The sequence below is a fragment of the Anarrhichthys ocellatus genome, unplaced genomic scaffold, assembly GCF_004355925.1.
Source record: "Anarrhichthys ocellatus isolate YVR2014 unplaced genomic scaffold, GSC_Weel_1.0 scaffold16, whole genome shotgun sequence".
NCBI classification, from domain to species: Eukaryota; Metazoa; Chordata; class Actinopteri; order Perciformes; family Anarhichadidae; genus Anarrhichthys; species Anarrhichthys ocellatus.
Genome location: NW_022280046.1, coordinates 3,964,859 through 3,976,489, shown reverse-complemented (window position 1 = coordinate 3,976,489; position 11,631 = coordinate 3,964,859). Strand labels below are relative to the sequence as shown.

Here is an 11,631-nt window from a genome sequence, read left to right as displayed (position 1 = left end):
TCTAATTGCATAGCCTGGAAACATCTTTCCGCAATTACATTGTTGGGCTGAAATAGCTCATTACATAGAAACCAAAAGGGGATATAAATGCAGACAAATCCTAACAAAGTACACTACAGTAAAGTTCACAGCCTGTAGTTTGCTCTATTAACTGGTGAAGATGAACAGCATTGACAGTAAAAAGCTACAATGCACACTGCTGCATCCATAAAACATGTCATTACTAATTGAAATATGTTCTAAATGAGTATGAATCTAAATCCAGGCTACAAATTGCCAGATAAGCCTTTGTTTCCGACATTGGCCACTTTCCATGAGGTGAACTTAAAACATGCATGGGTTGTCACTGAGGACAGCAAACGGGAATACAAATCAACAGAAACGCTCGAGGCTCTGCGAGACTGTATTTAGGCATATCAGTGCTTGCAGCTAAATGCTAATATAACACATGCTCACTATGACAACATTAAAATACTGATGTTTAGCAGGTATAATGTTTACATCTTTGCCATCTTAGTTTGGTATGTTAGCATTAGCTACATTTGAAAATAATGTTTGTTTTAAGGGTATTTGGTCATAAACCAAAGTAATGGACGAATTGACATTTTGAGCAGATGGTGGCACTAGATTGGAATTTAAGGGATCACAATTCATTGTCAGGTAGATGTTGAGATATATCACTGGATACGTGTAAACTTTGACCTGTTGGTGGCACTAGAGGAAAAGTCAGGGGACCACCAAAGTCTGTAGCATTCACCCTGAGACCCTGGAGGACTCTACAAACTTTAATGGAAATCCATCCAATAGCTGTTGAGATATTTCAAAGTGCCACTAGTGTGGCAAAATGTGTAATGCAGTGAATATCTGTCCTTTCAACAGGTATTAGTAGAACATGAGAGTGCATTTACATACAGTAAAACAACAATCAATTAACAATGTGTTGTGTCATGCAGCAGCCCTGGCTGTAAGGCGTTGTAATGACATCCACCACAAGAGTTGATTTTTTTTTTTTTTTTTTTTTTTTTTAAAGGTTTTATTGCAAAAATATAGAATTTGATAACACACTACAAAAACATCAACACAAACATAATACATGACAGTCTCAAAGACAAACCAATAGCACATCAATTGTATCATTACTGTGCTTTCAAAAGATTCACAAAACAGTTATTCAGATCTTTAAAACCTTATGTGTGGAAAACTAATAACATGATCGTTGTCTTTGACCTGGGGAAACCCTAATAACCGCATACCTGCTTCTGTATGTTGGTACTTGGATATCTTGTCATGTGCAGCTTTCAAATCGATGTCCTAATAAATGTACCCATTTTTCACTTCCTGAGAAGTTAACTATACAGCTGTGAAGTGGGTGGGGCCACTGGTTAAATAAGTATTTTTCTACAAATCTGCATTTGAAAGTTTACTTTTAGCACATATCTCAATGTTACTCAACACAAACTCAGGGCTCTTTTTGTGCCGTTTGTCCATGGCTGTTGTCATGACACATATGTCATACTGTCTACGTGTTGGAAACGCTCATACAGCCTGTCAAAAACAGTATATTGTCCAAGGAAAACCTGAGGACTGTTATTACTAAAACTGTGGCCCAGATATAACCCCACCCACTTCTCTGCTTTTTGTTTTTGTGGTTATCAAAGACACCAACATTATGTTTTTCATAATTAGAAAATGTCTTGAAACCAGTCAGATATCAGGTGAAAGCTTTTATGGTTGTATGCAAATATATTATTTTTGCTATTAACATCAGGTATTGCTTTTCTACATTTGCTAGAATTCAGTTTAATGAGTACAGATGCAAGAACTTCTTCTGGAAATGTATGTGTATATTGATTGAAACTAGATTACCCTCTTCTGAAAGTCAATTTCAAACAACAAGGTTGTTTACTCAGATGTTAAATCAAACATGTTACTTAATGCAATTTGACAAGTTAGAAACGTGGCTCCTGCGTTAACACTTCACCGCATGGTGGATGGAGTTCCAGCCGACAGTCATTGTAGAGTAACAACACATCAATACATCTCTACAAGTCTCTGCTGGTTTGCTGTGCTTCGCTTCTTCCTGCTAAATGAGAATTGCTTAACAAGAGACGGCGAGGGTAAAATCATGCCATTGCAAAACTGCTGAGAATAAATCATTTGAATTAATGAAGGTGTTTTGCACTTAGCAGTGGTAATGCTATAATGCCACAAACACTGAGACAAAATGTCTGGCTGAAGTTTGTTGACATCAAGGGCTCGTGCTATTGACGTTTGCACGAAGTCATATCATCCGCTCACCGTCAGATCTCTTCCGTTCTGAAGGTGCATCGTTGTGCCGTACACAATGTGGTGCTCTACATCAATGATGCTTTAGTTTTTAATATATATATATATAACTTTGATTTGCTTTTAAAAATATTACCAATGCCTTGTGCTTAACTGTCAAATGTTACACTATGGGAAGCATTGAGAATATGAAGTGATATACTCAGCATAAGGGAACTCAGTAATCATAGTAATTGTATAGTAAATCAATAAGAGCTACTAAAGTCAGTCACCTATAGACATCTTTAGTCAAACAAAAAGGGCACAAGATTTATCATAAAGTGCAAATTAAATTAGTTCCAACATACACATTGTCTGACATTCTTATTGCCTGAAGATATTGTTGGCAAAAAGTAAATACATAGAAAGTTGGGGCACAATTGGGGCGTAGCATTTTGGCAGGGGAGGAAAAAATATGGTGCTCGAAAGATGAGAGGCACTTATAAGGGTGTACTATTCACCAATTGTTCATGGCCCAGGCATAGGTTTTAAGTTGAAAAGGGTGGTTGTAAAAAGCCAATACCATGAAATTTGGGTGGGATCAAAACACTGAAACGTCATTAGATGCTGTGGTATTCCCATGACTGAGGAGACCACTCAGCACATTTACTTCCACTGTACATGCCTTATATTGTCAAATATAAAAGGTGCACCATATTATTGATGCATTCCCCCCCGCAACACTAAAGATCTGCATAGCCACAATCGTCTACTTACAGTACAGATGTTTTACCGTTAAAAAGTTGGACGCACTTTTGAAGACAAGATGAAGACCTGCTTGAATAAAAAAAAAAAAAAATGACACTGATTTAAAAAGAAGGTATAAAAACCAAAGATCTAACGTTGCAGAATGGCTCTTGTTCATATCGTATCTAATATTAATGCACAAACAGGAGCCAAACCTCCAAAATGGATATACCGTATGTAGACTAAAGAGACTATGCAGATGTTTATCTTTCAAGCTAACTTTCACTCTGTTAAAACATTTCGACTTTTAAAAACACATACCCAGATAGAATAACAATTCAAATTACTCACATTCTTTCATGGAACCAGTCAAGAAACATAATCTTGACCAGCAGGTGGAAAAAGTTCAAAAGCCACAAGTGAGTTGACCATTGAGGCCTTTTTCTCTGACTCCTCTGGAAGTCAGCGGAAGGTTTGAGTTTTAAAAAGTGAAACATGTCTTCTAAAAAAGTGAAATACCCCTTTAAAACCTTACATTCTTCTTGTGTGCTTTTCTATACTTTTCATACAGTCCAACGATACCACTTCTTATAAAACTAGCTTTACAATCTCATTTCGTTTTGACTGTTAAGCCACAGCATCTGCACTGCACTGTGTATAACCAAGAAAATATTAGCATGTCATCTGCAAAGAGGATGAATATATATATATATACACACTGAACTCAGTTCCTGCTTAGGTGAACACAATGGTGAAACGTGTCAAGTTTAAGCAATAAAGCACCGAGTAGCAACGTATAATATATCAGACCAAAGAGAAGTAAAGCAAGGGCTTGATCATTGACATCATTGTATACATTTAAACCATACCAGAAGTTCAGATACCAATCCCTGTGCACACACTCCTCTGGCTTTTAGAGACAACAGAGTAATTATCGCGGTCTCATTTAGGGCCGCTGAAAATATTTCTCGGTCTTGTACCAAAACTTGAAGAGGAAATACAATCACCAACAACATAACATGACTATCTGATAATTCTGCATACCCTTTGGGGCACCCTTATATGGGGACAGATGTGCTGGTTGCCCCCACCAGACAGTGGCCCAGGTCTAAGTAGCAGGAATGCTGATTTAGAATATCTGTCACAAATGTAATAATGTGCACTACTCTGAGATGCTTGATCAATACCAACTTGTCCACATAATGGTAGACAGAAGAACAATGCTCCCTGCTTTAAATATATTATACATTATATACATGAAAGACATGTAGGCAGAGCTGCTCAGTAGTCCAATAGAGAGTATTATGATGAAACAAACCGTCTACATCATTTTTACAAGTATAAATAAATAGATGATTATCAAGTTGATCAATATTGCCTCCTTATTTTCAGCAGTCCCGTTAGTGAGGTTTATTGTGGTGTAGCAGACATGTGGTGGAGAGAGACTCTATCGGCATGGTGAACTGAATAAATTGTTGAGGGTTTTCCGCGGTACCTGAAGGTTGTTGGTTTCTAAGTGAAGGCTCCATGAAAAACTGAGTGCACTCTTGAGTGAAGGCTGCATTGGAATCCTAGAAGAGATTCCATTAGAATCTGAGTAAAGGTCCCATTAGAATATCAGTAAACAGTCCCACTGGAATCTTACTGCCGGTTCCATTATCACATGAGCAAATGTTCCATCAGGATCAACATTTCCATGAAATTAAATTACTGTTGGATTGAATGTTCCAGCTGAATCCTACCGGAAGTGCCTTTGAACATGTGGCATTTCCATTAGAACCCTGTGCGACTGTTCCATTTTGAATGTCCGACGTAAAGCCTGCATGTGAAGGTTCATCAGAATCTGGGATACCAAGTATCCATTGGTGTCTCAGCACAGGTTCCAGTAGAATCTCAGGAAACAGTTTTTCTAGACTCTGAGTGAAGCTGTGCGGACCTACACGAAGGTTGCCCGGCATCTGAGTGAACGTTCCCACTAAAACATGCGTGAAGTATCCAGTTATATGAAGCTAAATTTGATTGCTGAATGAGTTCTGTCTCGAGATTCCTACAGATTTTTCAGTGCAAAGATGACGGATAGCCAGCTGAATATCTTTTACAATATACTGCTTCATTCAGAAGATGGAATTAGGGACCAGATTGATCACAATCTAATCCTGTTTGACAGTATTTTCATATCAAACTAAATAGAATGACTTGGCAACCAAGTGTTGTGATTCGTGTAGTTTTATACATTCAGCCAGAAGAGCAGTTATAGGGTTCAATAAGACCCAAACTCATCTGGAAGAAGCCAGACCCAGACGATTTCCTTGTTACTTTGTAGTATTTTAAACTTCAGCCTCTTTAAACGATGAAGGTTGCATTATGTAGTCTTGTCTTGCATCGCTTTGGAAGACAATGAAGTACATGATGCCGAATACGAGTCTGGACCTTTCATTAGTTTCATACAGCTGAATTAAAACTGCAGTCTTGTTGCATGAAGACGTGCCTGCGACAGGAAAACTAAATCTAAAGCACGTCAGCATGGCAAAGCAAAGACTGAAACTAATAAACATGTCCATTATTACTTCCCCCCCCCGCCTGAGAATGGTGTTCAGTTCAATGACTCGTGATGGAACTGTACTTCCAGAGAAAATTGCCACAGAAACTGTTCAGATCCACCGGGTTCAGATCACCTGAGACGGGCTGAAAAAGTTACATTTTTAGCGCGCTGCGTGAAACCCCATGTATTTGTGACACAGCCAAAACAATGCTGGCTGCTCTCAGAGCCAGATCTGTGGTCTGTGTGTCACGTTTGATCTGAAAGAATCCAAACAGTGCACAGAGATATCACAATCTGCAAGATTCACACAATTGGAATAATTAGAATGAAAACGCTTCACTTCAGTTCAGTTTCGCTCACCATCATCTTTCCTTCACGTAGCAACACTCAGCTCAGTTCAGTTTGGTTTTAGTGCTGCAATGTCAAAAAAAATCCCCAACGACACCAAAAGCAAACTCCACACACAAGAACCACAAAAATGTGGACCCTCCAGTTTAGATCCATATGCAGTGGGCTTCTTTGTCCTTAGAAAGTGCTAAGCCGCTCTAGGTCCAATAGCAAGTCTTTTCGTCAAATACTAGGTCCATATAGTGTGTGTGTGTGTGTGTGCATATGTGTGCATTTGCGTGTGTGTGTGTGCATGCCTGTACATATCCATCAGATGTTTACAGTAGAGTTGGTGTTGTTCATATGGACTCTCATCTCTTGAATACTAGTGATGATTTTTTTTTGATGTCCAGCAAGGCTCACTCCTACTCTTCGCAAATCCCTGAAAAACAGCACAGACACAACGGCCACATATTATCAAGCAGTCTGCGAACAAATAAAGAAATGATGCAAGTGATAAAAAAAAACACACAAAAAACACTACTTAACTTCATTATTATATGTATTAAACTTCATTATACTGATATGGTAGTTTCTGTATGGTCCCTGAGTTATGCATTCATAAGTCATACTGATATTCTGTAGCCATATCTATCTTTACAGACCAGAGGTCTTCAACAGGGGGTCCACGACCCCTAGGGGGTCCGCGGAGGTACTGCAGGGGTTCCGCGAAATTTTTGGATGATTAGACAATTTTTGTTTTTTTCCCCAAACATGAATCTGTCCAATAATTTAATAGTTCAGTATTGTATGAAAGATAACAGGTATGTTTATGCATGGTAGTGGCACTAATAGGCCATCACTCATTTTCATTTCCACATTTATGTTTAAAATGAAAACATCAATTTGAATAGCTTGTGTGCATGATTATCATGCAATTGACAGACAATGTTAATGTTGGCATTGGTATCAGTTGACACGGTATGTTTATAAATGGCAGTGGCACGGCCACCCTACTCACTGTACCTTGCACATGTTTAAAATAAAAACATGAATATGAACCTGTGTATTATTTGAATAGTTTAGGATTGAATGCACAACAAAGAGGTATGTTTATACATGGTACTAGGCCCAGTTTAATATAAAACACAATTTTATACAATATATGTAGTCGGGGGACCTTGCTCCATCTCTCTGTCAGTTTGGGGGTCCTTGGCCTGAAAAACGTTGAAGACCCCTGTTATAGACGCTCTCAGTTCTGTAACGGGTGCAGGCTTTTTAGAACTTTTTAGCAGGCTTGCAACCTAGATCCTGCATCCTCACTTAGTTTCGACCTTCACAACATTTCGTGGCAATGACAGTTGTCAGGGTAAAAAAAAAAATAGAAATTAAAAATGAGTTGTTTTGTATGTGCTGTATTGAGCATTTGATAGTTAGGGTTAGTTGTCATTGAAGTCTGGATCATGTCATTTTTTACTTTAAAGAGTTTTTGTAAAGTCCCTATATAAACTGATGACAATTAGGGCTAGTATATATTTATATATTTGTTTATACAATTTTGCATAAATCAAAAAAAAAAAAATGGCTAGACATTCTGGTACTCTTTTATGTCTGCGAGAGTGTGGAAGTGACCTTACTCTGATGTCATCTGAGTCACCGTCTCCAGCGAAGAGTAACCTCCTTCCATGAAGAGCTCAGTGTAACGACCCATCTTGATGGAGTCGAGCCATTCCCCTACCGTCTGGCTCAGAGTGCTGCAGTTCCCTTCTACACTGGCATGCTCCACTAACAGGTTGGAAACCCTGGTGCACATGAGGATGAAGATACAGTAAAAGAAAAAGAGTAAGACAGTAATCAAATGACAACACAAAAGTATAATAAATATTAAGGAGTGGGATTCACTGTGAAGCCGAAGGCTCAGCTCAAAACTCATGACAGTCACCAGCGAGGCTTCGTTATGCTATTTATGCATCATCACGCAAAGCTGAAAATTGCTGTCCACTCAAAATGCCTTCTCATTCAGCTCACTCTCCATGCTTTCAAACAGACATGTTCATGCAAGCTAACCATATTCTCCACGCTCTAGCTAGAACAAGAGTGTCCCTTTAATCTGGCTAACTGTCATATGTTATTGCATGGGCTAATAGGTATGCCACTGATTTATTGACTGTCTTCCTGCAATGTGTTTGTAAGTGTGTCTGTGTGTCTGTGTGTGTGTGTATGAGACAGATTTCCCATCATTTCATTATATCCGCAAAGAAAATCAGGTAATGTGGGTGTCTGACTAAATGTCTGCTTCCCAGCACTGATAGCCGTTTCATGCCATTATACACTAATGCAATACATGCGCATAGTGGTGAAATACTAATTGAATATTCAAATGTTACGATAATCAAAAGATACCCCACTGAATACAATTCAGACTAATGTGCGGTTTTAGGAAAATGGAGCCACTTTCATTTATTTCCTCTCGTCTACTTTGCAGGCATGCAGCAGTTAGCTACCATGTCCGTCCTGATTTAATTATGCAGTGACACAAAACTTCAATAAAGACTCCATTTCTATTTCATCTGAATGGTGACGAGTCTATTAGCTTGCAGAGCTTAAGAAAGATTAGGTCAATTAAAACTAAATGCATTTTCATGATTAAATAACCAACGTATATCTCTTCCTGAAAAAGTAAACACAAAATGACATTTAGTAGCCTTACAAGCAGTAGGTGTGAAAATCTATTGTTGAAAAGAATTGAATCCATTCAAATTTTGCACGGAAAGGATATCTTATTCATATATCAGTGTAACAATTGGCCATCCACTGCTGTTGGCCTTCAGAATAAAAAAAGAAAAGAAGAAAACAACAGTAAAAAAAGACTCATTGTTTTGCGCTGTGAATTCATACCTGTGCGAGGAGTTGACCAGTCTTTTTAATGAGCTGGGATTGCGAATGAGTTTGTCTAGCAGACAGACAATCTCATCAAACTTGGGGCGGTTGCTGCGTTCTCGCTGCCAACAGTCCATCATGAGGTGGTATAGAGCCTCAGGGCAGTCCATAGGACCCGGCAACCTATAGCTCTCCTCTACTGCCTTTATTACCTGCAGGGTAATGGAGAATGGAGAATGGAGAAAGACAAATAGAGGTTAGAAAAAAAGTGAGATGAGTAAGAGAGTAACACCCAGTTTACAAAGGCTGTCCATCAGGTTTATGAGTCGCAGTGGCGACCAGCCATAGCAGTGAAACCTCCCATGTAAGTCTCAATCCTCAAATCCAAACAGGGACTTGGACTTTAAAGGTGCAAAATGTAATGTCCAGAGCATTAACAGAGCAGCAAAGAATTATTGTATAAGTTAAGATATGGTGGAGTAATGTCTACCTAAGTAGTGACTAAAGGTACTCTCCCACTGTGTGTGTGGTTATCCAAGCTTCTCTTTGCTTTGTTGACATAGCCGGGCCGGTCGCGCATGCCTTTTAGTGCACGTTGGCGTGCACCGCTGGTTAGCTGATGGCAGCCGCTCTGCACTGCTCTCATACGGCACTTGCGCTGTAGTTTGCACTGTTAGGGCTTTTAGCAACGTTAGCTGCAAGCCGGCGGCTCGGCAGTCACCAGGGTGAGAGCTGTTGAGAAGCGATAGAAATCCTCCAATCTTGTATATAGCATCTTTAGCTTGAATTTTCAATGTACAGCACTGACAGAAAAGCACTCCAGCCGTCAATGGTCAAAACAGGATCATCATCCCCCAAAAGATATTATATGGAAGGCTGGTCACCAGCTGACATATCCTGAGCAGTGAACAGTGAGATGGCATGAGCGGCAAAACAATTCCTCACACCGTTAGACCTGAATCTAAGCTATGCAGTACCTGAATCTTGATTCATATTAAAATATGCTGATCAAGCTTGTTCAAAAGACTCAGGCTTCAGAGAAGAGGTGACAGAATTTGGCCCACACAGTAAACGAGGAAGACCAAACAGCTGTCTATGTGTATTTTAATAGGGAGTAATGAGATAATATGACTATGCAACATGCACCACAAGACCACCATTTAATGAGACGGAAGAAAAAAAAAAAAAAGGTTTGAGAGAGAGGGCAAATGTGAGACATCTACTGCATGGACAAAGTCTGAAGAAGAAGACAAATTGTTTGACGCCTGAACATGTAATTACCTTTTCACAGCAGGACTGCGACAAACTTCAGCAGAAGTAATGTCACTTCCAATTTGAAATCTCCGGAGCAAATTCCTGAACCCAGATGTTTGCTCCAGGGATGCTCCTGCTCTCTCTCTGACCCTGCACTCAAACCTCCATGAAGTTAGCGAGCGAAAAACGAACCCCCCCCCCTGCGAGGATCAACAAAGCAGTGCATCATAAAAACATAATTTGTGTATTTGATACGTTGCACGGCCCACTTAATCATTTCCGCAACTAACAAGACACCTCACAGATTCACAGAAATGTTTCTTTTTTTTGTGGGGGGGGATTGAATTAGATGAATAATAAATAAACCCTGGCTCTCTCCGCTAGACCCTGCAGTGGAAAGCAGTGTGCAGTTTTCAGCCTAGTTCTGCCAGTGTAAGACACTGGAGGGAATTGATCTGCCTTTGCTTGAGTCAAACTCATACAAAACACAGACGTGATAGCACTCCAATAAACGTGCATGCAGGAAAGCGCACGCACACTCGCACCAAAGCGTGAGATAGGAGCGCGGCATCGAATCATTGCCGCTCGCCGAGAGGGGCGAGGAACTACACATGGCTGACTGGCAGGGAGGAAAAGATCCAAGGAGGGAACATGAGAGACCGAGGCGGGCGAAATAAAGAGCGGGCGGAACGAGAATTAAGGAAGAATACTGATGGAGTTCACATTTCGGAGAGACAAACGGGAGGACGAGAGAAAGCAGCGAGGAAGAGAGGGGTAGAAATGGGAAACAGAAGGAGAGAGCTTAGAGAAAGAGGAGTGCGAGAGCCTGCACTTTCTGGCGCAGATCAGAGAAAATCCAGCATAACGCTTTCAATTAAACATCAAACGTCTTCCCCTCTCCTCTCATCCTCCTCTCCTCTCCCCCCTCTCTAGACTTCTCTGAGACAGACAGCCTAATAACCAAAAGGAGGGAGGGAGGGGTCTGAAGCAGTGGATGAAGAGGTCACTGGAGGGCTGTGCGCGCATACGTATGTTGCCTGTGTGTGTGTGTGCGTCTGTGGGTGGGAAATTGTTGCGCATATGCGGTGTTCTGAGGCAACATTTGCACTCATCGGCATGCGACACTATGGCAGGTCTCCTCATTAAAATGACTTCTGGGCTGCACTATAATGTAGGTGCTGACCTCCCTTCCTCTTTTCCTCAGCCGCTTCTTCTCTCCGTCTCCTCTCTGATGCGCAGACACACACAGGTCACTTGGGTACTTGCTGAGTAGAGCTAACTGCGCTACCACAACAATTCATTTTCATTTGGCCAAATATGTCCAGAATTTGCTGCGTTTTGTTTACAAGTGTTCGAAAAACCTTTAGGCCAAATGTCAGATATATAGATAGCCTAAGTGAGTGTACAGTCTGCTGTTTTCCCTGCCATCTTTTTCTGCTTAGCTCTGCACCTCCATGTGTATTCACCTGTTTCACTCTTTTTTGCTTACGCACGCCTTTCGCTACATCACACAATGATTCTCTCTGTGTGCTTCCATTGAAGCTATTCATTCTCATTGTCCACACTTTGCAGAAATAGATTGGTAATAATAGGTTCCTGCACAGCCCTCCTTATTT

General features: G+C 40.3%; 1 protein-coding gene across 1 annotated transcript in view; it reads right to left on the bottom strand.

Moving 5' to 3' along the window:
- Positions 1-4,058: 4,058 nt before the first annotated feature.
- Positions 4,059-11,631, bottom strand: part of epha5 (EPH receptor A5) — a 56,943-nt gene continuing 49,370 nt past the window's right edge. Inside the window, exons 17-19 of the mRNA XM_031855417.1 lie at positions 8,780-8,973; positions 7,519-7,683; positions 4,059-6,323 (exon numbers count right to left, since the gene is read on the bottom strand). Of these exons, the coding sequence (XP_031711277.1) occupies positions 6,212-6,323; positions 7,519-7,683; positions 8,780-8,973 (471 nt within the window). The 3' untranslated portion in view covers positions 4,059-6,211. The remainder of the gene's footprint in view (positions 6,324-7,518; positions 7,684-8,779; positions 8,974-11,631) is intronic.